Here is a 27629-nt window from a genome sequence, read left to right as displayed (position 1 = left end):
AGTGTTCTTATCTCCCTCTTTCTCCGTGCCCTCCGCATCTGTGATCCTCAGTTCCTTCCAGCAGAAATTTCCACTCTTCATAATTCGTTCTCCCGTCTTGGCTACCCTTCCCATTTCATAGACTCTGCCCTCTCACGTGCTAAATGCAATTTCTTCTCTCCCAAACTCTACTCATGGGAACTCTTCTATCCTCTGCCTTCCCTACATTTCCGGTCTTTCTAATCTCAACAATTCTCTCCGTCCCTTAGACATCAAGCTTACCTTCCGCCAGACTAACACTCTTCGCACTAATCTCGTTCATACCTCTCCTCCCTCTACAGATGTTCCTGGTGTCTACTCTATTTCTTGCTCCTCCTGTCCTCTTCAATACTTCGGAGAAACTGGTCGATCTCTTTCTGACAGACTTAGGGAGCACAAAAATGGTGTTAGGCTTGCCGACACTAACAATGCTCTTTTCTGTCACGTCAGAGATCATAGCCATCCTATTGACTGGTCTGCTAAAACTGTCTTCCCTACTTCCAACTCGAACAGTCGCCGTCTAGTTGAATCCTCTCTAATACACAACTTTCCTTGTATGAACCTTAGCCCTGGCTTCGTCTCTGTAGATGCCTTCCTCTCCCACTACATTGTAAAATGCTCCAAACTTCAGAACACCCGTGACTTAACCTGAATCCTCATTTTTTTTTTTTTTTTTCTTTCTTTTTCTTCTTCCTCTTCCCCTTTCCTCTTTCCTTTTCTCCTCTGGGTTGTCTTTCTCTCTCCTGTCTCGTGTTTCTGTTCCTTCTTCATTTATTTCTCCACTTCCCCTTTCACGCACCTCTGTGCGCTTGCTCTCCCTCGGTGGGCATCTAGCTCTCTTGCAGTGCTCCCCTTCCTTTGTATTTGACTGGCTCGTCATCCTTATTTCCCACTTCTACCACTACCACTACTACTACCTCTTCTTCTTCTACTACAACTACTGATGAAATTAAGACATGTGCGGCGTCTAGTTGTCTTTGTTGTGGACATTTCGCCATCCAGTGGCTGGCTGGATGGCGAAACGTCTACGATGGGGATGCCCGCGTGTTGTGCATGTGTCTTAATTTCATCTTGTCGGTATTATATACAATTCTTGTAGTACTACTACTACCACCACCTCTTCCTGCCTATATATAGCCGTCCTGCTCCACCTCTGGTTAGTGTGACATTGTCAATGGTCCAAGTCGGACCGAAACGTCGTCGTAAGCTTTTCTCTTTTATGTGTGGGCTATTTGTGTATACTTCAAAAGATGTCACTATCTTTGTTTTATTTTACATATGGATAGCTAGGAACAGAATAAGTGAAAGAAAATCATCAGGATTTTATCATATTTATTTGTAGAAAAAAGCAAATCACAAACACACAAGATTGTTAAAGCTAGTGAGATTTTTTTTACGTTTTTACAATAATTTCTACAAGTACGTACATGATACAACTTATACAGACCTAGCTAACATCAGTGGCATACTATATATCAAGCCCCTGGTAATGCAATGCATTTCGGGCAAAGTAGGTAAATCTTGTCGTCAGGATGCGAACCACACCAGTCAGCTACCTACTTACTGCTAGGTGAACAGGGACAACAGGCGTCTTCAGGAAACACTTCCAATATTTTCATCCATACCGGGGATCGAACCATGGACACTCAATGCGTGAAATAAGTGCACAACCAAGGTATAGTTACTGTTCATATCACACGCATGTCATCTGACAAGTCTATTTCTCCACTTCAATTTCAGGTTCAGTAATGCAGACTCCTGTTTCACAGATATATATAATCATGAAGGGAACCAAAACTTTCATTACCCTCATCACTAAGTAAGCCACAATCTGCTCATACCAAAATTGCTCGATATCCAGCCTAGTTAGCAGCCTCAACCCATATTAATAACAGTAATATTTTATTCTTATATAGCAACTTTTTTTAAATTGTTCAGAGATAGAGTCCCATACCCCCATTATTTGGTTCCAATACCCCTAAGGGGTAGGGATACCCCAGGTTTCTACACAAAAAAATGCTCTGCATAACTATGGGCTTTCTGGATGCACAACCAAATGTCATCTAACTGTACAAACACTGCATCATGCTGAAATAAATATGTCTTGGTCTTGTAGAAAACCTTAAATTAATATGCTACATGGTAGCCTACACGAGTTATTATCGAGATAACAGTTACGAGACTGATGTTCAAAGTAATTAAATTACGAGATAGTGAATTGTCATCAAAGACAGGCTTCTCCATCAGTTTTAAGGCATTCTTAAATATTTTACAAATTCTTATTGAAATCTAACAACTATATACGAATAAATGCCTTAAGAAAATCTTGAAGTTTAAGAATATTACTTGTAACATTACAAGTTTAGGACTATGTTAACTGTAACATCACTGACACTAGACTCAACATTGTGGGGAAAAAGAAACCTACTTCACAGACAGCAGTGATGGACAGATTCTGCTTTTATCAACCCCTTCCAGTGTTTGGTCTTCCTGTAAAAATGTGACGTGATTTTCGTGATAGCTGGAGACTTCACATACTTACTAAACAAGTCCAAATGGTCAGGAAGAGTTGACTATCATGGTCCTAGTGATACGGTGCCTAACATGAGGTCACCATATCTTAGTGGCAGCAATGGTGCCTAGCATGAGGGAAATCACCATATGATGATGATAGTAACGGTGCCAAGCAGGAGGGAGCTCACCATTACGTATTCCACTTTGGCAAAATAATCCTTTAAAATCACCAAGTTGACACTTAGTAATTACATTAATACAAAAAGCAAAGAAATAAGTTAACACTACAGCTTAGCTTAATGAGAATCTCCAAGGGAGTTTTGGACTTAGAAACAAGAGACACTGAATCAATCAACAACTCCATGTGTCTACCAAAAACCCACAAAAGCCATCGCCCACATATCGAATCTACGATCTAAACTTTTCAGTTTACCAGGACTTCACAGTTCACTTCGGCAGCAAGGTGACACACTTGCTTGCTCTGATCGAAGTAGGTCCCACAAGGACAGGAGAATAAGTGTGGTGAACTGTTAAAGCACACGTAGAATGTGGAACAGTCATATGGATTGGGTAAGTACACAAGAACTGTTCCATCCGTATGAGGACACACTGGGAGAGGTGGTGGTGAGGTGATGACCCTGGTACTAAAAGATCCAGGTTCCTCAGAGAAACTGGAGCTGGATGTCTCAGTGTTGGTGGTGGGAACCTCAGTAGTAGTAGTGTTGGTGGGAACCTCAGTAGTAGTAGTGTTGGTGGGAACCTCAGTAGTAGTAGTGTTGGTGGGAACCTCAGTAGTAGTAGTGTTGGTGGGAACCTCAGTAGTAGTAGTAGTGTTGGTGGGAACCTCAGTAGTAGTAGTGTTGGTGGGAACCTCAGTAGTAGTAGTGTTGGTGGGAACCTCAGTAGTAGTAGTGTTGGTGGGAACCTCAGTAGTAGTAGTAGTGTTGGTGGGAACCTCAGTAGTAGTAGTGTTGGTGGGAACCTCAGTAGTAGTAGTGTTGGTGGGAACCTCAGTAGTAGTAGTGTTGGTGGGAACCTCAGTAGTAGTAGTGTTGGTGGGAACCTCAGTAGTAGTAGTGTTGGTGGGAACCTCAGTAGTAGTAGTGTTGGTGGGAACCTCAGTAGTAGTAGTGTTGGTGGGAACCTCAGTAGTAGTAGTGTTGGTGGGAACCTCAGTAGTAGTAGTAGTAGTAGTGTTGGTGGGAACCTCAGTAGTAGTAGAGTTGGTGGGAACCTCAGTAGCAGTAGAGTTGGTGGGAACCTCAGTAGTAGTAGAGTTGGTGGGAACCTCAGTAGTAGTAGAGTTGGTGGGAACCTCAGTAGTAGTAGTAGTACTAGTAGTGTTGGTGGGAACCTCAGTAGAAGTAGTAGTAGTGTTGGTGGGAACCTTAGTAGTAGTAGTAGTAGTGTTGGTGGGAACCTCAGTAGTAGTAGTAGTAGTAGTGTTGGTGGGAACCTCAGTAGTAGTAGTAGTGTTGGTGGGAACCTCAGTAGTAGTAGTAGTAGTAGTGTTGGTGGGAACCTCAGTAGTAGTAGTAGTAGTGTTGGTGGGAACCTCAGTAGTAGTAGTAGTAGTGTTGGTGGGAACCTCAGTAGTAGTAGTAGTAGAAGTAGTAGTAGTAGTAGTGTTGGTGGGAACCTCAGTAGTAGTAGTAGTAGTAGTGTTGGTGGGAACCTCAGTAGTAGTAGTAGTAGTAGTGTTGGTGGGAACCTCAGTAGTAGTAGTAGTAGTGTTGGTGGGAACCTCAGTAGTAGTAGTAGTAGTGTTGGTGGGAACCTCAGTAGTAGTAGTAGTAGTAGTGTTGGTGGGAACCTCAGTAGTAGTAGTAGTGTTGGTGGGAACCTCGGTAGTAGTAGTGTTGGTGGGAACCTCAGTAGTAGTAGTAGTGTTGGTGGGAACCTCAGTAGTAGTAGTAGTGTTGGTGGGAACCTCAGTAGTAGTAGTAGTAGTGTTGGTGGGAACCTCAGTAGTAGTAGTGTTGGTGGGAACCTCAGTAGTAGTAGTAGTAGTGTTGGTGGGAACCTCAGTAGTAGTAGTAGTAGTATTGGTGGGAACCTCAGTGGTAGTAGAGTTGGTGGGAACCTCAATAGTAGTAGAGTTGGTGGGAACCTCAATAGTAGTAGAGTTGGTGGGAACCTCAGTAGTAGTAGAGTTGGTGGGAACCTCAGTAGTAGTAGAGTTGGTGGGAACCTCAGTAGTAGTAGAGTTGGTGGGAAGCTCAGTAGTAGTAGAGTTGGTGGGAACCTCAGTAGTAGTAGAGTTGGTGGGAACCTCAGTAGTAGTAGAGTTGGTGGGAACCTCAGTAGTAGTAGAGTTGGTGGGAACCTCAGTAGTAGTAGAGTTGGTGGGAACCTCAGTAGTAGTAGAGTTGGTGGGAACCTCAGTAGTAGTAGAGTTGGTGGGAACCTCAGTAGTAGTAGAGTTGGTGGGAACCTCAGTAGTAGTAGAGTTGGTGGGAACCTCAGTTGTAGTAGAGTTGGTGGGAACCTCAGTTGTAGTAGAGTTGGTGGGAACCTCAGTAGTAGTAGAGTTGGTGGGAACCTCAGTAGTAGTGTTGGTGGGAACCTCAGTAGTAGTAGTAGTGTTGGTGGGAATCTCAGTAGTAGTAGTAGTAGTGTTGGTGGGAATCTCAGTAGTAGTAGTAGTGTTGGTGGGAATCTCAGTAGTAGTAATAATAGTAGTGTTGGTGGGAATCTCAGTAGTAGTAGTAGTAGTAGTAGCATTGGTGATGGGAACCTCAGTAGTGGTGTTGGTGGTGGGAACCTCAGTAGTGGTGTTGGTGGTGGGAACCTCTGTAGTAGTGTTAGTGGTGGGAACCTCAGTAGTGGTGTTGGTGGTGGTGGGAACCACAGTAGTGGTGTTGGTGGTGGTGGTGGGAACCTCAGTGGTTGTGCTGCTGGTGGTGGGAATCCCAGTAGTGGTGGTGGGAACCTCGGCAGTAGTGTTGGTGGAAGGTACCTCGGTAGGGGTGGTTAGTTCCTCAGTAGTGGTGGTGTAGGTGATGGTGGTTGGTTCCTCAGTAGCACTAGTGGTGGTGGTTGGTTCCTCAGTAGCACTAGTGGTGGTGGTTGGTTCCACAGTAGCACTAGTGGTGGTGGTTGGTTCCTCAGTGGTGGTGGTGGTTGGTTCCTCAGTAGTAGTGGTGGTGGTGGTTGGTTCTTCAGTAGTAGTGGTGGTGGTGGTGGTTGGTTCCTCAGTAGTAGTGGTGGTGGTGGTGGTTGGTTCCTCAGTAGTAGTGGTGGTTGGTTCCTCAGTAGTAGTGGTGGTTGGTTCCTCAGTAGTAGTGGTGGTTGGTTCCTCAGTAGTAGTGGTGGTTGGTTCCTCAGTAGTAGTGGTGGTGGTGGTGGTGGATGGTTCCTCGGTATTAGTGGTGGTTGGTTCCTCAGTAGTAGTGGTGGTGGTGGTTGGTTCCTCAGTAGTAGTGGTGGTGGTGGTTGGTTCCTCAGTAGTAGTGGTGGTTGGTTCCTCAGTAGTAGTGGTGGTGGTGGTTGGTTCCTCAGTAGTAGTGGTGGTGGTGGATGGTTCCTCAGTAGTAGTGGTGGTGGTGGATGGTTCCTCAGTAGTAGTGGTGGTGGTTGGTTCCTCAGTAGTAGTGGTGGTGGTGGTTGGTTCCTCAGTAGTAGTGGTGGTGGTGGTTGGTTCCTCAGTAGTAGTGGTGGTGGTGGTGGTGGTGGTTGGTTCCTCAGTAGTAGTGGTGGTGGTGGTGGTTGGTTCCTCAGTAGTAGTGGTGGTGGTGGTGGTTGGTTCCTCAGTAGTCGTGGTGGTGGTTGTGGTTGGTTCCTCAGTAGTCGTGGTGGTGGTCGTGGTTGGTTCCTCAGTAGTCGTGGTGGTGGTCGTGGTTGGTTCCTCAGTAGTCGTGGTGGTGGTCGTAGTTGGTTCCTCAGTAGTAGTGGTGGTCGTGGTTGGTTCCTCAGTAGTCGTGGTGGTGGTTGGTTCCTCAGTAGTCGTGGTGGTGGTGACTGGTTCCTCAGTAGTCGTGGTGGTTGGTTCCTCAGTAGTCGTGGTGGTTGGTTCCTCAGTAGTCGTGGTGGTTGGTTCCTCAGTAGTCGTGGTGATGGTGGTTGGTTCCTCAGTAGTAGTAGTGATGGTGGTTGGTTCCTCAGTAGTAGTGGTTGGTTCCTCAGTAGTAGTGGTTGGTTCCTCAGTAGTAGTAGTGGTGGTGGTTGGTTCCTCAGTTGTAGTAGTGGTGGTGGTTGGTTCCTCAGTTGTAGTAGTGGTGGTGGTTGGTTCCTCAGTTGTAGTAGTGGTGGTGGTTGGTTCCTCAGTTGTAGTAGTGGTGGTGGTTGGTTCCTCAGTTGTAGTAGTGGTGGTGGTTGGTTCCTCAGTTGTAGTAGTGGTGGTGGTTGGTTCCTCAGTTGTAGTAGTGGTGATGGTTGGTTCCTCAGTAGTAGTGGTGATGGTTGGTTCCTCAGTAGTAGTAGTAGTAGTAGTAGTAGTAGTAGTGGTGGTGGTGGTTGGTTCCTCAGTAGTAATGGTGATGGTGGTTGGTTCCTCAGTAGTAGTGGTGGTGGTGGTTGGTTCCTCAGTAGTAGTAGTAGTAGTAGTAGTGGTGGTGGTGGTTGGTTCCTCAGTAGTAGTGGTGATGGTGGTTGGTTCCTCAGTAGTAGATGGTACGAAACACTGTGCTTCCCATGCCCAGGTACAAACATGGAGGTTAACATCAAAGAGGAGGTCTCCTGGGCACTGCATCAGGTATGCAACACCCCAGCTACAGGAGTAGTAAGTGCCACAGTCGTCAGGGTTGGGAAGAAGAGTAGCTTCTCCTGACTCTGTGACGGGACATAGAGCGTTGATGCCCGGAGGTGCACTCATTACAACACCGCAGTCTGACACTATAATTTGCATAGCGAGACCTATTAATGTAACCCAAGTGGCTCTCATTTCTGAAAGTCAAAGAAAATACAAATAAACGATTACAAACTTGTAAGGGCTAGCAATCCGAATTTAATTTAAATTACATTCTAACTAGTTAGACCATGTCAACTGTTTTTTCTGAAAGCCTTTGAAGGAAGGTTCATTGGTGTTAAAGGTCTCTTGATCCCAGGAAATTTAACTACTCTCCCGCTCCTTGATCCTAAACTTATGATTTACGCAGATACATACATACACACACATATATATATATATATATATATATATATATATATATATATATATATATATATATATATATATATATATAATATATATATATATATATATATATATATATATATATATATATATATATATATGTGTGTGTGTGTGTGTGTGTGTGTGTGTGTGTGGCACTCGATGTATGCACAAGGCTTATTCCTCTAAGAAAAAGGAGGAGTAGATGTAAAATAGAAAGACAGGCGCTCCCTTTACAGGCGACGGAAAAGAATAACAGAGCGGCTAAAAGAGGTCAATATATCTGAAATGCGTAGGGAGACACTGGTCAGAGAAATAGCAAGCATCGAACTTAAGCTAAAGGAATCTTATAGGAGTCAGGAATCGCGGGAAGAACTAAAAGCCATAAATGAAATCGAAAGAAACCCTAAGTATTTCTTCTCCCATGCCAAATCAAAGTCGAGAACAACGTCCAGTATTGGGCCCCCAATTAAACAAGATGGGTCCTACACAGATGACAGCAAGGAAATGAGTGAGCTACTAAAGTCCCAATATGACTCAGATTTTAGCAAGCCGCTAACCAGACAGAGTCGAAGATCAAAATGAATTTTTTATGAGAGAGCCACAAAATTTGATTAACACAAGCCTATCCGATGTTATCCTGACGCCAAATGACTTCGAACAGGCGATAAATGACATGCCCATGCACTCTGCCCCAGGGCCAGACTCATGGAACTCAGTGTTCATCAAGAACTGCAAGAAGCCCCTATCACGAGCCTTTTCCATCCTATGGAGAGGGAGCATGGACACGGGGGTCGTCCCTCAGTTACTAAAAACAACAGACATAGCCCCACTCCACAAAGGGGGCAGTAAAGCAACAGCAAAGAACTGCAGACCAATAGCACTAACATCCCATATCATAAAAATCTTTGAAAGGGTCCTAAGAAGCAAGATCACCACCCATCTAGAAACCCATCAGTTACACAACCCAGGGCAACATGGGTTTAGAACAGGTCGCTCCTGTCTGTCTCAACTACTGGATCACTACGACAAGGTCCTAAATGCACTAGAAGACAAAAAGAATGCAGATGTAATATATACAGACTTTGCAAAAGCCTTCGACAAGTGTGACCATGGCGTAATAGCGCACAAAATGCGCGCTAAAGGAATAACAGGAAAAGTCGGTCGATGGATCTATAATTTCCTCACTAACAGAACACAGAGAGTAGTCGTCAACAGAGTAAAGTCCGAGGCAGCTACGGTGAAAAGCTCTGTTCCACAAGGCACAGTACTAGCTCCCATCTTGTTCCTCATCCTCATATCCGACATAGACAAGGATGTCAGCCACAGCACCGTGTCTTCCTTTGCAGATGACACCCGAATCTGCATGACAGTGTCTTCCATTGCAGACACTGCAAGGCTCCAGGCGGACATCAACCAAATCTTTCAGTGGGCTGCAGAAAACAATATGAAGTTCAACGATGAGAAATTTCAATTACTCAGATATGGTAAACATGAGGAAATTAAATCTTCATCAGAGTACAAAACAAATTCTGGCCACAAAATAGAGCGAAACACCAACGTCAAAGACCTGGGAGTGATTATGTCGGAGGATCTCACCTTCAAGGACCATAACATTGTATCAATCGCATCTGCTAGAAAAATGACAGGATGGATAATGAGAACCTTCAAAACTAGGGAGGCCAAGCCCTAGGCTGGAATATTGCTGCACTCTAACAGCACCTTTCAAGGCAGGTGAAATTGCCGACCTAGAAAATGTACAGAGAACTTTCACGGCGCGCATAACGGAGATAAAACACCTCAATTACTGGGAGTGCTTGAGGTTTCTAAACCTGTATTCCCTGGAACGCAGGAGGGAGAGATACATGATTATATACACCTGGAAAATCCTAGAGGGACTAGTACCGAACTTGCACACGAAAATCACTCACTACGAAAGCAAAAGACTTGGCAGACGATGCACCATCCCCCCAATGAAAAGCAGGGGTGTCACTAGCACGTTAAGAGACCATACAATAAGTGTCAGGGGCCCGAGACTGTTCAACTGCCTCCCAGCACACATAAGGGGGATTACCAACAGACCCCTGGCAGTCTTCAAGCTGGCACTGGACAAGCACCTAAAGTCAGTTCCTGATCAGCCGGGCTGTGGCTCGTACGTTGGTTTGCGTGCAGCCAGCAGCAACAGCCTGGTTGATCAGGCGCTGATCCACCAGGAGGCCTGGTCACAGACCGGGCCGCGGGGGCGTTGACCCCCGAAACTCTCTCCAGGTAAACTCCAGGTATATATATATATATATATATATATATATATATATATATATATATATATATATATATATATATATATATATATATATATATATATCTGCGCTGTTTTACTTATTCCAATAATAAATCTAAACTTATATTTTAAGCCTTTAACTCTTCCTAAAAGATAACATTTGAGAATAATGCTAAATGACATTAAAAATTGTTATATGTATTTTGTATTTAGTTACTGACGTGAGAATTATTTAAAATAAAGAGCAAAGTTAAACCAAATAAGTCACCATTTGGTACAAACTCAAACTTTCCGTACCTGTGTGTGATGCTGCGTATGTGGTTTATATATTCGAAGCCGGCGGTCGTAGCTCTGTGAAGTGTAGAGCAGTGACGTAATAACACTAGGAGCAGCAGTAATAGTAGTAGTAACAGCAGCAATAGTAGTAGTAGTAGTAGTAGTGGTGGTGATAACTGCTAAAAGACTGAAGTTCATCCTGGCTGCAGCGTTCATATACCCATCATCTTATCTGCTTTAAGTAGTAATCAATGATGCATTTCCTTCCTTTGGGAAACACATCGAGGTGTCTAATCGTGACCACCTTTTTTCTTTTATAGATTAATTCTTATCTTCCTTCGTGATGAAATTTTAAGAAGAGAAAATGGAGGTAGAGGCTTTCCATTTCTTTTATTATTAACTAACTCATCAGAATCAACGTAACCCCCAAAATCCCACCTTCAAGGAAGACGCTTGTATGCTGGAAGGGCTCTTTATACAAGGAATCTGAGTTACTACCTTGTATCAAACCTAATTACCGTTGCCCTTAATAGTTTAGCGCTCCCTCATAAATGTAACACGCTGTTAGTGTAAAGGTAGCTCGATCGAACCACGGACCTTAGCTCACACCCTGAAGTCCGTGGTTTGATCCCCGGTACGAGTGGACGTATTTCCTTAACACACCTGTTGTCTATGTTCACCTAGCAGTCAAATAGGTACCTGGGTGTTAGTCGACTGGTGTGGGTCGCATCCTGGGACAAAACTGACCTAATTTGCCCGAAATGCTCTGCATAATAAGGGCTTTCTAGAGTAATATGTCATTAATGTCAGCTATGGTCTGTATACCTTGTACATGTACTTGTTGAAATAAAAGATTATTATTTACATTATTATTATCATCTTCCGAGATCAGAGGCACGGATGTGATAAACAGCTCTTGTCAAGAGTGTCACCTGTCACACGTGACACCACCATTGACAACAGTATGATGCTATACTGACAGATTATGTGATCCTGTTTCAATTCACGATCGTGAGGCCTAAGTCTACATCTTCGAATTCTGTCCTGATGGTGCCTTCATGTGGACCAAGTTTATTAGATTAAACTGTTATACAACCAGATGCATCCAACCTTTACGGGACTAAGTTCTACAAGGCTGAGGGAAGGTTTCGTCAAAGAGGAACAGTAAAATAAACTTATAAAAAAAAAACAAGGAAAGCCAAAGTTGACTCACTGTCAGTCATTTTGTCAAAAAGTCAGTAACTGCACTGAAGGCGGAGCTTTCTGAAAGCAGATCAAAGTGAGAGTACCCAGGCCTAAGAAAAGTGAACTTTGATTCTGATAAATATCATTAATCGAAGGATGTTTGACTGTCAGAGGGACGCAAATACTTTCAGAAACGTGGAGGTGCCTCTTAGTCTTGTGAGGACATCAAGCAGTGTAATGAGGTCACTTCCCTCAAACGCAACAGTAATGAGAAGTCTAACAAGAACCCAACAACGATCAAGAACAACTTTTTGTCCTCTTAACAAGTACGAACAACACTGCCATCGATCCCAGATGTTCAGACACAAGAGGATTCTAGTCTAAATAGAATAAAAAGGCACAATACCATGACTGGAACATTACACAAATATCCCACACATAGGAGAAAAACTTATGACGACATTTCGGTCCGACTAGGACCATTAACTGCTGATCCCAATCGAACCGAAACGTCGTCTTAAGTTTTTCTCCCATGTATTCTAGTGTAAATATGGTAAATTCCTGCGAGATGGACAGATCCTGGACTGCGGAATGCGCAGTCTCTCACAGTGTTCATGATTGTAGCCATGTATAAACGTAAGTAAATTTACTTGCATGGTTCATTACCTTTGTAACCTGTGAGTTCATTACCTTTGTACCTAGTTCAGCTATCAAAACTTTGGGGTCCAGTCCCTGGACCCATTATGTACCTCTATAATCTTTTGACTACCACCCACAGGATGGGTATGGGCTGCATAATAAACATATTAAACTAAGCTAAAATTTATTGTGCATTACCCTGGACATCAGACTGACCAGAGACCCAGCAAAAGACGATGATTTTATGCTTGCTGGAGAAGGAGCTAGCATTAAATGTGAAGAACAAGCGGATGAGGCGACTCAAAGCTCAGAGCTTGCAAGGCAGTCAGACAATAGAAGCACTGTGATTGATAGCTGCAAGAAGTGGGTATATCAGCCGTTGAAACACTAACCTAATCCTGGAAGCAGTCATGTATCACTCTCAGGAAAAACAAAACCAGTGCTTAACCTATAGAGGATTTAAGAGCCACAAGTGTACACAACAACAGCAGCAGTATGCGAATAATTGAAAATGGTCAAGGAAAAGAGAGCACACGTTCAGAGAGATTGAAGAAAATCAAAACTTTGGGGCCCAGTCCCTGGACCCATTGTGTGCCTCTGTAATCTTTTGACTACCGCCCACAGGATGGGCATGGGCTGTATAATAAAAATATTAAACTAATTGAAGAAAATCATCGGTACCTTTTAATTATAATAACTCTTTATTTCTTCAAGTACATGTACAAGGTATACAGGCCTAGCTGACATCAATGACAATGTGGAACAGAAAAGAAAAACAAGGTGAACAGGAAAGGGCAGATTGAGGGAAGTCAAGTCTGAAAATGAAGAATAAAATGACGCATTAAAAAAAGTGTCAGTTTTGCTAATGTATGACTTTCTAGAAGTCGTAGTCATTATGAAAGCAAACCCGAGTGTAAGCTCAATAACTCGAGTTATGTAATGAAGATTCTAAATAGGCTATTACGTTGCAAGTTTGTTGAATACACGAGGCTCCATGTCACCTGTACACTAAACAAGAACTCTAATCCCTGAAAGAGAATTAAAGTAACAATATAGCATCCATATATCTCTATTTTATTTACCATTTGTGTGAAAGTTATGCATTCATTTATATATTTTTTTAACACTGGTCTCCCCACAGAGAAGGCACCACTACAAGAGCGACGTCTCTTACGAAAAACAAAGCAATTTTAAAAGTATATAACATAACCAATAGGGTAGGTAGACAAAAATATTGCCTCTATTCCAACAAAATTAAGCTAAATTATATTCTTATCTGACGCAAAATGAGAGACGTAACAAAATAATGGCCAAGGACTAGCATAATGAATGGACCCGGATGGTGAAGACGTTTATCAGTCAAGTGACAGGATGAAGTATCCAGGGCTATGCTGGACGCGCCTGTAGACCGGGTATCATGACACCAGTTTTAGAACTCGCTTGCCATACGTTTTAACCACCAGTACCGTGGTTTTTTTAGACCGGTTATGTCTGGTACCGTAGATCACCTCAAGGCCAAGGTGCTCACTCGAGATGGAAGTGGGATGGAACAGGTTGAACCAAGGGCCTCGGCTGCAGGTGGTCGAGGCCTTGAACACAACTGGCGAGGTAAGTAGGCAGTCTTAACAGTTCAGAATCTGGTTCAATATTAGTCTATTAGCGGTCGCTAATGTAACTTATCCTTAGATCTTGACTTATGAAAAGCTGACATGTGGCTGAAAGCCTTAAAATGAATACATGTCTAGGCTAATTCAAGCAATGTGAACTAAAATAGGCAGCCAACAACCTAAGTTCAACAATATATAATCCAATAAAAACCACTATCCCAGAGGGGTGTCGTTTTTTTAATTGGTGAGGTGGTGTAATGATCATTCCTTGACCAGGTCTTGATGGAACTCCAGTTCCACAAAGCCTTAGCAGCAGTATTAGTAGTGAGTGAAAGATCGCCACTATCCATTTCTCGACATGTTCTACAGTCCCAATATGACTCAGTTTTTAGCAAGCCGCTAACCAGACTGAGAGTCGAAGATCAAAATGAATTTTTTATGAGAGAGCCACAAAATTTGATTAACACAAGCCTATCCGATGTTATCCTGACGCCAAATGACTTCGAACAGGCGATAAATGACACGCCCATGCACTCTGCCCCAGGGCCAGACTCATGGAACTCTGTGTTCATCAAGAACTGCAAGAAGCCCCTATCACGAGCCTTTTCCATCCTATGGAGAGGGAGCATGGACACGGGGGTCGTCCCTCAGTTACTAAAAACAACAGACATAGCCCCACTCCACAAAGGGGGCAGTAAAGCAACAGCAAAGAACTACAGACCAATAGCACTAACATCCCATATCATAAAAATCTTTGAAAGGGTCCTAAGAAGTAAGATCACCACCCATCTAGAAACCCATCAGTTACACAACCCAGGGCAACATGGGTTTAGAACAGGTCGCTCCTGTCTGTCTCAACTACTGGATCACTACGACAAGGTCCTAAATGCACTAGAAGACAAAAAGAATGCAGATGTAATATATACAGACTTTGCAAAAGCCTTCGACAAGTGTGACCATGGCGTAATAGCGCACAAAATGCGCGCTAAAGGAATAACAGGAAAAGTCGGTCGATGGATCTATAATTTCCTCAGTAACAGAACACAGAGAGTAGTTGTCAACAGAGTAAAGTCCGAGGCAGCTACGGTGAAAAGCTCTGTTCCACAAGGCACAGTACTAGCTCCCATCTTGTTCCTCATCCTCATATCCGACATAGACAAGGATGTCAGCCACAGCACCGTGTCTTCCTTTGCAGATGACACCCGAATCTGCATGACAGTGTCTTCCATTGCAGACACTGCAAGGCTCCAGGCGGACATCAACCAAATCTTTCAGTGGGCTGCAGAAAACAATATGAAGTTCAACGATGAGAAATTTCAATTACTCAGATATGGTAAACATGAGGAAATTAAATCTTCATCAGAGTACAAAACAAATTCTGGCCACAAAATAGAGCGAAACACCAACGTCAAAGACCTAGGAGTGATTATGTCGGAGGATCTCACCTTCAAGGACCATAACATTGTATCAATCGCATCTGCTAGAAAAATGACAGGATGGATAATGAGAACCTTCAAAACTAGGGAGGCCAAGCCCATGATGACACTCTTCAGGTCACTTGTTCTATCTAGGCTGGAATATTGCTGCACTCTAACAGCACCTTTCAAGGCAGGTGAAATTGCCGACCTAGAAAATGTACAGAGAACTTTCACGGCGCACATAACGGAGATAAAACACCTCAATTACTGGGAGCGCTTGAGGTTTCTAAACCTGTATTCCCTGGAACGCAGGAGGGAGAGATACATGATTATATACACCTGGAAAATCCTAGAGGGACTAGTACCGAACTTGCACACGAAAATCACTCACTACGAAAGCAAAAGACTTGGCAGACGATGCACCATCCCCCCAATGAAAAGCAGGGGTGTCACTAGCACGTTAAGAGACCATACAATAAGTGTCAGGGGCCCGAGACTGTTCAACTGCCTCCCAGCACACATAAGGGGGATTACCAACAGACCCCTGGCAGTCTTCAAGCTGGCACTGGACAAGCACCTAAAGTCAGTTCCTGATCAGCCGGGCTGTGGCTCGTACGTTGGTTTGCGTGCAGCCAGCAGCAACAGCCTGGTTGATCAGGCGCTGATCCACCAGGAGGCCTGGTCACAGACCGGGCCGCGGGGGCGTTGACCCCCGAAACTCTCTCCAGGTACTCCAGATAAAATAAACAATGAATGAAGGAACCCTGATGCAGGTGAAGGGCTCTGAGGAATATTAAGGAATTGTCTCCCATTTCCCCCAGGCGGTGAGTGACCCTTATAGGCTCAGATATTTCCCCCAAATATAATAAACCTTGGCCATGTCATAGGATAAAGTATGAACGTAAAGTAAATCAAAACCAGGTCTCCAGGCGATCACATCACTAAATCTTGTAATCACACGTGGCAATTAACTTTTCAATCAGTAATGGTTAGCGAAATTACGCAATTAAGCCCAGTAACCCACTCGTACTCTCATATATACATCATACTCAACAGATAAACTTTCCCTCAAATATACTGCGTCTCAAAATGGTTTCCGGTGTTGCACAAGAGGCGCGAATTACGTCATGGTGGCCGGGTGTCTCCCGAGAGCCACTTACGTCCATATCTCTGACGTTCGTATTATTATGGCGAAGATAACACCACAGGTCATCTGCTGAAGATGTGATAGCATGTACGCAAAAGCAGGTCGTCGTGGGCAGAAAAAATGTACTAAGTGTAACAATCTGTCGTATGACTCACCAAATCAGTCTGGCGAGTGATGTAGTGGAGGCAGGATTCATACATAGCTTTAAGACTAGGTATGATAAAGCTCAGGGGGGCGAGAGGACCTAGTACCGTTCAGTGAAGAGGCGGGGCCAGGAGCTGAATCTCGACCCCAGCAACCACAATTAGGCGAGTACACGATTGCAAACAAACCATACCACGGGCGGGGTTAGAACCCGCGATCAGTCTCAAAACTCCAGACCGTCGCCCAGTGGCTAACGCGACGGTCTGGAGTTTTGAGACTCTGATCGCGGGTTCTAACCCCGCCCGTGATATGGCTTAATCTGTCGTACTTTTTGATAAACTATCAAAACTTTGCGGCCCAGTTCCTGGACCCATTATGTACCTCTGTAATCTCTGACTACCTCCCACAGGATGAGCCGAAAAAGGTATCCCTGTATTGCACAACCCCAGCTTCCTCCTTTCTCAACACATGCGATAAGAATAGTGCATAGTGCGGCCAAAGTTTTTAATGCAGTTAAATATTAATGTTTGAAGATTTGAGGCAAATCCAAAGACGTGTCACAAGTTGTAACATGGACAGCAATACCCCAATTTCTAAAATAAAAAAGAAGGCAAATTAGGACCTACAGAGCCCAAAACTAATCCAAACTTTCCACTAAGAAGCAAGATTTGAAGCCAAGCTGAGGAGGCATTCTATTGTCATCTTAAAAGACAAAGATATCTTAAAATACACCAGCACATTAAGTTAAGCAACATAGAATCTACATTATCACGTTATCAGCATTGTAAGTTCACGTCAGTCGGACGACACTCAAAAATTATCGCACAGAAACTAATTTTTTCATAAAAAAAATTAGGATCTATATATCAAAATTAATCCAAAAACCTCGTCTCTAAGCAAGATTAACCAGCATTTAAAGTTTAGGTACATGAATTTTTTTTACAATGGTCTTTGAGGGGACATGTGAAGGTACATTATGTGAATTTAACCTTAAAAAACCCTGACATATTTCAGATCAAAAGAGACTTTCTCTCGTTAATTCACAGAAACCAATTTGTCTAATAAAAAATAATACATTAAAACTTGCTGAATTTAAAATCAAGGTGAAACTTTGAGGAAAACCATCAGCACCACGAGTTTAAAGCCGACCAGAAGAGGCATTCTGCAGGTTTTGCACATATTCCTACAAAATTTGTACCAACACAGTCTAAGTTCCCCCTCCAAAAAAAAATAAAATGGTTCATTTGAAAGGCATGATTGGTAGACGTGTGACAGAGTTGCCAAATTATGGAATAGGTTACTAAAACCATTTTTTTTTTTTTTTTTGAAGAACGCGAGGCTCCGTTTAAGGTCTGTTGTTATCCCAGAGGGTTAGTAACCCAGAATAACCCAACAAAGCCACATCATCAGACTGCCTTGTTTCCCGAGGTGTGGGAGCCACATCTCTGCCAGCTCCCGGATATCTATTTACTACTAGATTAACAGGGGCTGCAATATTTAAACCGAGTTCAATGTTTCCACGCGTCCAGGGATCAAACCCACTCCCTCAGTGTGCGAAACGAGGCTAATACCAATTAAGCCACGAGGACTTTTATTGAACTACGAGGTTTCCAACAGTGATGCGGTGTATAAGATGGGATTGTGAAAGTGAACACTATGAGGGTGTTGGAAGAGGTGTGGGATTAAGAGATAAGGAATCTGATTACCTTTACAATTGTTCTTTGATAATCCTTTGTTTTTTTTTTTGTTTTTAAATTCTTAAGAAGAGTTGCCAACCTCGGTGTATGAATTTGGGTGTAAAATAAATGAGCATAGAACTATGTGATGTGTAAGAAAAGTATATGAATAAAGCATTTGTAATATCCGAGTGTCTTTAATCTTAATAAAATTAATTTTTAAAGGGGTGAACAGGTAAGCCAGTGGAAGGCCTCCATCATATGACCCAAAGTTCCAGTGGCAGGTCACCGTATAACTGAAAAACCCACGACAGGAAATAAGTGTCCTTTCTCCTGACGAAGACTTAACTAATCAATATTGAAAAGAATACATGACATTCTTTGATTGATGGATTAATTACATCGACTCCAGGCTGAGGGACTGATTACCTCTTCACAATTCTTTGTATGGACTGATGAAGCCACTGTGTGGCGAAACGTTTCCTCAGTAGAGATACCTAAGTGTTGCACAAGTGTCTAATTTATCAACTCATCGGTTCTCTGAACCATTTATCTACAGGTTACAATAAGCTTACCCAGTAAAAATCGGCAGAAAGGGAAATCAAAATGGTAGTAACCAAACAATAAGTTAAAACAATACAAAGTAAACACTACAGCCTGTCTTAAAAGCATAAAATAAACAAAACAAGATAATAGCAGGATGTACTTATCAAAGCTATATTGATGAAGGCTTCAGGAAGGGTCAGAGACAAGTTGTTATTGTTGTTCCTCTCTCTCGCAGCTGCAGCACAAATAAACAATCCAGGAAGAAAGAGAAAAGGAAGAGATATTTCAAGGTAAGAGGTAAGGGACACAAGGAATGTCTCTCCCCCTGACCCAGAGATGGCGGCCCAGGCCAGGTCAAGGAACCGGGATAATGCCATCTGCACCTACTATGCTATGAGTTAATACGCTTAATATATCCCCTAGTGCTAATAACCAGAGTTCATTACACTCTTCAGTAATACTAATTTATTATTATTATTATTATTGTTTATATCTGAAGGGAGACCTTAGTAAGTGGTTGCCTTAATTTTTTTTTATTTTTACTAACAGCTTTTCGATTTTATTTCGCTCATAAGAAAAGGACTTATTAGATCGGCTTCAAATTCTTAACGCTGGTGTATGGTAAGTTTAATATGTTTGTTATGCAGCCCATACCCATCTTGTGGGCGGTAGTTAAAAGATTACAAAGGTACATAATGGGTCCAGGGACTGGACCCCAAAGTTTTGATATCTACCAAAGGCAAGATTCTAGGAAGAATTGGTATGTGCAGGCGCCCTGTGACCAAAAGTTGCAGGACCCATTTTACAGCATCCTGGAATGGCTGTGATAATTTCCAAAACCCTCGGTGGTAAAGCTTCAAACGTTTGGAATAGTGATGGTACGTTATTAACCACGGGCTCTTCGAGTGGGTGGCCTTGATGCTTGTGGAAGACTGAAGAAAAAAAGAAAATAAGCATAACTGTAGTATAATACGCATCCTCATTGACTGTTTCACCCACACAGTGATATTTATCAAGTCACCAACAGATCTACCTGGGTAAAGAGTACATGAATATATAAAGTGTGGAGAGTCAGTTGGAGAATGTTGGGAAGGTTGAATTTGAGAGGGACCTGTAGGTCCGTACAGTTTCAACATTTACTATAAATAATGTACTGTACAGCGCATTGCAGCTCTGTTGTTAAATGAACACATGCACGTTAAACATTGATACTTTTGGCAATTGAAAAGCAACAGTATTGAATGAGTTTATTCAATCATCAATCAAATGTTACCAGTGTGGGCAGTGAGGGATCATCCGTGGACAGGTGCAATAGCCTCGTCCTGGAACTCACAGTCAAACTGCCTCATCAACAGGATATTACCCACTATGGAGACCACTGTAACATGATATATATTGACAGGTCCTTCTCAAACCTAACCCATCTAACTACAGTTGTACTACTACCCTCATGCTGCTTTCCACCTGACTCCTGTCATTATATATATTCTCGGGCCACCACTTGGAAGGGCCCGGGCCGGGAGAATACCGGCGAATCTTTAACAACAATATCTCTGTATTAGGACTGAAGAAGTCACTCGGGGCGAAATGTTTCCTCTAATAAATGCCCTAAACTGTACATAAGTGTCTTTTCCACATTTTCTCGGATCACTGAGGTAGAGGAGGATCAACTTAATCAGCACAAGGATACCTTACTCTGATCCCGCATCAACTCATATACTTTTAATTATTGATACCTAGAGAGGGTTTCGGTGGTCAACGCCCCCGCGGCCCGGTCTGAGACTAGGCCTCGTAGCGGATAAGGGTCTGATTAACCAGGCTGTTACTGCTGGCCGCACGCAACCCGACGTACGAACCACAGCCTGGCTGGTCAGGTACTGACTTTAGGTGCCTGTCCAGCACCTTCTTGAAGATAGCCAGGGGTCTATTGGTAATCCCCCTTATGTATGCTGGGAGACATACAGTTAGTTGTGAAAGTTAAGACACATGTGCAACATCTAGATATCTTTATTGTAGACGTTTCGCCCTCCAGTGGCTTTATCAATACAGATTCTAGGACATAATTAGAAGACAGTTCTACTGTCTTCTAATTATGTCCTAGAATCTGTATTGATAAAGCCACTGGAGGGCGAAACGTCTACAATAAAGATATGCAGATGTTGTATATGTGTCTTAACTTTCATATTATCGGTATTTTATACCTTTCTTGCACAACAGTTAATTGTACTGAATTTAATAACAAATTATAAGTGGCGGAAATGATGTCACAGCCTGGGAAAACTGTGCCCATTCACATCTAAGATTTTTATTTCGTCAGAAAAATTGTCATGGTTAAATTTCCGCATACAGAATTTTGGTATTCCTGCAGGAGGGACTCTCAGGAAGTTCACTTTTTGCCAGTTCAAGGTTGATAAGGCTGCTGGTGCCTCTACCTGCTATCTCACCATTTTTATGTTTATAGACCATATCAGGTTTTTGGAATCGGTGCAGTAATGTAATAAGGTTTCTTCTGATCTCCTTCAAACTTTTAGCATTGTTGTGTCCTATTTAGAAGAAGGTTAGGTACGTCATTTCAAAAATTTTCTTAGAACATAAGAATGGAGAAACACTGCAGAAGGCCTACTGGCCCATACAAGGCAGGTTCTTATCAAAACGACCTGCCAGGTGTCCTAGTCTGATGGTTCATACCAACAATGCAAGTTACCCCCCCAAAAAAAAACTAACGGAATTATAAAGAAATGAAATGGAATACAAAAGAGAGAAATATTGAAAACTCGTGTTTGTATGAGTTGCAGTCAGGATGACGAAATACTTATTACGAATTATTATTACCTGTGTTAATTATAGGAATTGTAGATTACATAACTGCTCTTACGCCTGGCAGACAGGTGCTGCTAGGTAGCTGGAGGACCTCGTTATCAGGGGAATTTAACGACTGAGCAATGTATGGGAAAGCTGGAAGGAAATAGTGTTAGAAAATGTTCATGGAGATTTTCTCATTCAGGTACAAGGCTAAGGTGGAGGTAAGGAAGGGAAGTGTTTTATAAAAGGGAGTTATTGTTGAGGTTATGGGGGTGTCCAGTCATCAGGTGAGGGGTATGTTATCACCATGGGAACTGACACCTGAGGGAACCAGGTGAACACACACACACACACACACACACACACACACACACACACACACACACACACACACACACACACACACACACACACACACACACACACACAGGAGCTGTGAATCGACCCCTGCAACCACAAATAGGTGAGTACACACACGACATAACGGAAGGGATAGACTCAGAAGTGTCCTTGTTTGCAGATGATGTATCTAGGCTTTGAGGTTCCACTACTTGGACCTGTTGTAACAAGACTTTGTCGCCAATACAAAGAACGACTAAGAGCACTTAGAGTTGTGGCAGGGCTTCACCCCAGGTATGGTGCTAATGTTAAAATTGTGAAAATGATGTATCTTGCTTATATTAGATCATTGGTTGATTATGCTGCGCCACTACTTGCTCTTGTGTCTGACTGGAAGCTTGGAGGGCTGGAAAAACTGCAGAACGAAGCAATGAGGATCATCCTAGGATGCCCTCGTACTGCCAAAATTTTAAATATGCAAAAAGAACTTGATATTCCAAGCATCAGAGATCGTGTTACTGAAAGAAATATCCTAATTGGGGTTAATATGCTCAGGCAAGCTCATTCAAACCCCTGCACAGAAGCCCTCCAAACTTTCCTCAGCACTGGTGAACACTCCTCCAGATGGATCGAAAAGACTGGAACCGACCTCCGCATGAATCAGATACATGATCTATGTCAAGTAAGGCAACAGCGGCACTTCTCCGCTCCATGGAATATTACCCCATTCCAAACTACCATTCCTCCATTTCCCCCCAAACTACTTCTTAAATCACAACCAAAACTTCGCCTTGAAGCCAAACATGATGCCTTAAGCTGTATTGATAACTTAGTCACACAGCACACACTCTCGCAAATTATTTACGTTGATGGTTCTGTTCACCAATCCACTGGTGCAGCTGGTAGTGCTGCTGTTGTCGTACAGAGTGATGGCTCTCTTAAAGAAATTGGAGCACGCATCAATAATTGGGCCTCTACCCTTCAGACAGAACTGTTTGCCATACTCCTTGCACTGAAATGCATCTATGTATCAAAGATTGACAGTTTAATTGTAACTGATTCTCTGTCATCCATAAATGCTCTCAACTCATTAAGCATAAATTGTGGCATGCTTGTGTCAGAAGCCAGACACAGGTATGGTAGGATTGTGGACAGTGGAGTCAGAGTGCACATGCTGTGGATTCCATCTCACATTGGTCTTCAGATGCATGATAGAACTGATAAATTGGCTAAGCTGTATGCTTTCAAAGAGGGAGTAGATTACAATCTTGGCTTGTCAGGTAGTAGTTTGAGAACAATAATACGAAAAGAACTTCAGCTGAATTTTATGGACTTAAGGCTCAGGGAGATTGACACCAGTGAGTCCATCTATCATCATTCTATCATGCAGGAGGAGCCACATGTCTATGGTGCATCCAACAAAATAAGCAGACTCTTGGATGTCACTACCGCCCGGCTCCGGCTGGGTTACAAGTATCTTTGGCAGGTTAAATCACCACCACCAGATGTAGACCAAACGAAATGTAAACTTTGCCAGATGGATTATTGTCACACCCTGCGTCATTATGTACTGGAGTGCGATAAAATTAATGAATTTAGAAACAACTCACTCAGAAGTGTTCAAGAAATGGCTAAGTATTTTATCCACAGTGGTATATTACAGACCATTCTGGAGAAATACCCTGACTTTGCTAGCTGTAAATAAAGCATTACCACATGTGTGCATGTGTGTGTGTGTGTGTGTGTGTGTGTGTGTGTGTGTGTGTGTGTGTGTGTGTGTGTGTGTGTGTGTGTGTGAGTATGAGTGTGTGTGTGTATGAGTGTGAGTGTGTGTATGAGTGTGTGTGAGTATGAGTGTGTGTGCGTGTGTGTATGAGTTTGTGTGTGTGTGTGTGTGTGTGTGTTTATGTGTGTGTGTGTATGAATTTGTATGTGTGTGTGTGTGTGTGTGTGTGTGTGAGAGAGAGAGAGAGACTCAGCAATCAACATTTGCACCAATAACTCACTACAGTTGTGACCGGGTGTGGAAGTGTGAATTGCTCATTACTCTAAAATTTGTTCATGATTGCAGCCATGTATAAACGTAAGTAACCATTCTTACAGTATTCATTACCTTTGTAACTTGTGAGTTCATTACCTTTGTAACTTGTGAGTTCATTACCTTGTACCTAGTTCAGCCATCAAAACTTTGGAGCCCGGTCCCTGGACCCATTGTGTACCTCTGTAATCTGTAAATACCTTTGTAACTTGTAATGATTGTGACTAGACCTACCTGGAGTTCATTACCTTTGTAAATTGTGAGTTCATTACCTTTGTAAATTGTGAGTTCATTGCCTCTGTAGCTTGCTCAGCTATCAAAACTTTGAGGCCCAGTCCCTGGACCCATTATGTACCTCTGTAATCTTTTGACTACCGCCCACGGGATGGGTATGGGGTGCATAATAAACATATTAAACTAACTTGCAGATGATGTGAAGTTAATGAGAAGAATCAAATCGGATGAGGATCAGGCAAGACTACAAAGAGACCTGGACAGGCTACAAGCCTGGTCCAGCAACTGGCTCCTTGAGTTTAACCCTGCCAAATGCAAAGTCATGAACATTGGGGAAGGGCAAAGAAGACCGCAGACACAATATAGTTTAGATGGCCAAAGACTTCAAACCTCACTCAAGGAAAAAGATCTGGGGATGAGTATAACACCGAGCATATCTCCTGAGGCGCACATCAATCAGATAACTGCTGCAGCATACGGACGCCTGGCAAACCTACGGATAGCGTTCCGATACCTCAGTAAGGATTCTTTTAAGACTCTGTATACCATTTACGTCAGGCCCATACTGGAGTATGCAGCACCAGTTTGGAATCCACACCTAGTCAAGCACGTCAAGAAATTAGAGAAAGTGCAAAGGTTTGCAACAAGACTAGTCCCAGAGCTACGGGGATTGTCCTACGAAGAAAGGTTGAGGGAAATCGGCCTGACGACACTGGACGACAGGAGGGTCAGGGGAGACATGATAACGACATATAAAATACTGCGCGGAATAGACAAGGTGGACAAAGACGGGATGTTCCAGAGAAGGGACACAGACACAAGAGGTCACAATTGGAAGTTGAAGACTCAGATGAATCAAAGGGATGTTAGGAAGTATTTCTTCAGTCATAGAGTAGTCAGGCCGTGGAATAGCCTAGAAAGTGACGTAGTGGAGGCGGGAACCATACATAGTTTTAAGGCGAGGTATGATAAAGCTCATGGGGCAGGGAGAGAGAGGACCTAGTAGCAATCAGCGAAGAGGCGGGGCCAGGAGCTATGAATCGACCCCTGCAACCACAAATAGGCGAGTACACACACACACACACTAAGAAATTAAAGAAAATACAAAGGTTTGCGACAAGGTTAGTTCCAGAGCTCAGGGGAATGTCCTACGAAGAAAGGTTAAGTGAAATCGGCCTGACGACACTGGAGGACAAGAGGGTCAGGGGAGACATGATAACGACATACAAAATACGATGAAAACTCACACTCACGCGAGCTTTTAAATCTCTGCACAAAATTCAATTTAAACCAGCAAATAATAGAGCCTACTAGACTGGAGAATACACTAGACATTATCTTCACTAACAATGATGATCTGATAAGAAATGTCACCATATCAAAAACAATATACTCAGATCACAACATAATTGAGGTTCAGACATGTATGCGCGGAGCCCCAGACCGACATAATGAGATTAGTCACGAGGGAGCATTCACCAAATTCAACTTCAATAACAAAAACATAAAGTGGGACCAAGTAAACCAAGTCCTAACCGATATAAGCTGGGAAGATATACTAAGCAACACAGACCCCAACTTATGCCTAGAACAGATTAACTCGGTGGCACTCGATGTATGCACAAGGCTTATTCCTCTAAGAAAAAGGAGGAGTAGATGTAAAACAGAAAGAGACAGGCGCTCCCTTTACAGGCGACGGAAAAGAATAACAGAGCGGCTAAAAGAGGTCAATATATCTGAAATGCGTAGGGAGACACTGGTCAGAGAAATAGCAAGCATCGAACTTAAGCTAAAAGAATCCTTTAGGAGTCAGGAATCGCGGGAAGAACTAAAAGCCATAAATGAAATCGAAAGAAACCCAAAGTATTTCTTCTCCTATGCCAAATCAAAATCGAGAACAACGTCCAGTATTGGGCCCCTACTTAAACAAGATGGGTCCTACACAGATGACAGCAAGGAAATGAGTGAGCTACTCAAGTCCCAATATGACTCAGTTTTTAGCAAGCCGCTAACCAGACTGAGAGTCGAAGATCAAAATTAATTTTTTATGAGAGAGCCACAAAATTTGATTAACACAAGCCTATCCGATGTTATCCTGACGCCAAATGACTTCGAACAGGCGATAAATGACATGCCCATGCACTCTGCCCCAGGGCCAGACTCATGGAACTCTGTGTTCATCAAGAACTGCAAGAAGCCCCTATCACGAGCCTTTTCCATCCTATGGAGAGGGAGCATGGACACGGGGGTCGTCCCACAGTTACTAAAAACAACAGACATAGCCCCACTCCACAAAGGGGGCAGTAAAGCAACAGCAAAGAACTACAGACCAATAGCACTAACATCCCATATCATAAAAATCTTTGAAAGGGTCCTAAGAAGCAAGATCACCACCCATCTAGAAACCCATCAGTTACACAACCCAGGGCAACATGGTTTAGAACAGGTCGCTCCTGTCTGTCTCAACTATTGGATCACTACGACAAGGTCCTAAATGCACTAGAAGACAAAAAGAATGCAGATGTAATATATACAGACTTTGCAAAAGCCTTCGACAAGTGTGACCATAGCGTAATAGCGCACAAAATGCGTGCTAAAGGAATAACAGGAAAAGTCGGTCGATGGATCTATAATTTCCTCACTAACAGAACACAGAGAGTAGTCGTCAACAGAGTAAAGTCCGAGGCAGCTACGGTGAAAAGCTCTGTTCCACAAGGCACAGTACTCGCTCCCATCTTGTTCCTCATCCTCATATCCGACATAGACAAGGATGACTCAAGAAATCGTAATGACACGATTGCAAATAAACCATACCCCCGGCCGGGATTGAACCCGCGGTCATAGAGTCTCAAAACTCCAGCCCGTCGCGTTAGCCACTAGACCAGCTAGCCACAATAAGATTCATCCAACTAGGTATATTTCTACACCATAGGAAAGTTAGCACAGGCACCCCCGGCCGGAGGTATGGTTTATTTGCAATCGTGTCATTACGATTTCTTGAGTCATGTTGACGGCAGTGAAGGGACTTGAGCTAGAGTTCGTCACAGCCACGCTAGCTGGAGATTCGTCTGTAAAAACTTGCATTTGTGGTCACAGAGGTGCCTGTGCTAACTTTCCTATGGTGTAGAAATATACCTAGTTGGATGAATCTTATTGTGGCTAGCTGGTCTAGTGGCTAACGCGACGGGCTGGAGTTTTGAGACTCTATGACCGCGGGTTCAATCCCGGCCGGGGGTATGGTTTATAGACAAGGATGTCAGCCACAGCACCGTGTCTTCCTTTGTAGATGACACCCGAATCTGCATGACAGTGTCTTCCATTGCAGACACTGCAAAGCTCCAGGCGGACATCAACCAAATCTTTCAGTGGGCTGCAGAAAACAATATGAAGTTCAACGATGAGAAATTTCAATTACTCAGATATGGTAAACATGAGGAAATTAAATCTTCATCAGAGTACAAAACAAATTCTGGCCACAAAATAGAGCAAAACACCAACGTCAAAGACCTGGGAGTGATCATGTCGGAGGATCTCACCTTCAAGGACCATAACATTGTATCAATCGCATCTGCTAGAAAAATGACAGGATGGATAATGAGAACCTTCAAAACTAGGGAGGCCAAGCCCATGATGACACTCTTCAGGTCACTTG

General features: G+C 43.1%; 1 protein-coding gene and 1 long non-coding RNA gene across 5 annotated transcripts in view; both read right to left on the bottom strand.

Annotated features, from left to right (window-relative positions):
• Positions 1-18857, bottom strand: part of LOC138854377 (uncharacterized) — a 28394-nt gene extending 9537 nt beyond the window's left edge. Inside the window, exon 1 of the long non-coding RNA XR_011393574.1 lies at positions 18725-18857. This is a non-coding gene — a long non-coding RNA (uncharacterized lncRNA). The remainder of the gene's footprint in view (positions 1-18724) is intronic.
• LOC128700823 (mucin-2-like) lies at positions 1334-10430 on the bottom strand. Of its 4 annotated transcripts, none has more exons than XM_070097185.1 (3): positions 10224-10430; positions 3848-7416; positions 1334-3793 (listed from the first exon to the last, which is right to left on the bottom strand). In XM_070097185.1, the coding sequence occupies exons 2-3, from the start codon at positions 7412-7414 to the stop codon at positions 2957-2959; spliced, it is 4404 nt and encodes a 1467-aa protein (XP_069953286.1). In that variant the 5' UTR covers positions 7415-7416; positions 10224-10430; the 3' UTR covers positions 1334-2956. The 4 variants fall into 4 exon arrangements, with proteins under 4 accessions (XP_069953286.1, XP_069953288.1, XP_069953287.1 ...); XM_070097187.1 differs by having other exon boundaries at positions 1334-3739; positions 3920-7416; XM_070097186.1 differs by having other exon boundaries at positions 1334-3847; positions 3953-7416.
• Positions 18858-27629: the final 8772 nt, after the last annotated feature.

This window comes from Cherax quadricarinatus, chromosome 56, assembly GCF_038502225.1.
Source record: "Cherax quadricarinatus isolate ZL_2023a chromosome 56, ASM3850222v1, whole genome shotgun sequence".
NCBI lineage: Eukaryota > Metazoa > Arthropoda > Malacostraca > Decapoda > Parastacidae > Cherax > Cherax quadricarinatus.
This window is presented reverse-complemented; position numbering and strand designations above follow the sequence as displayed.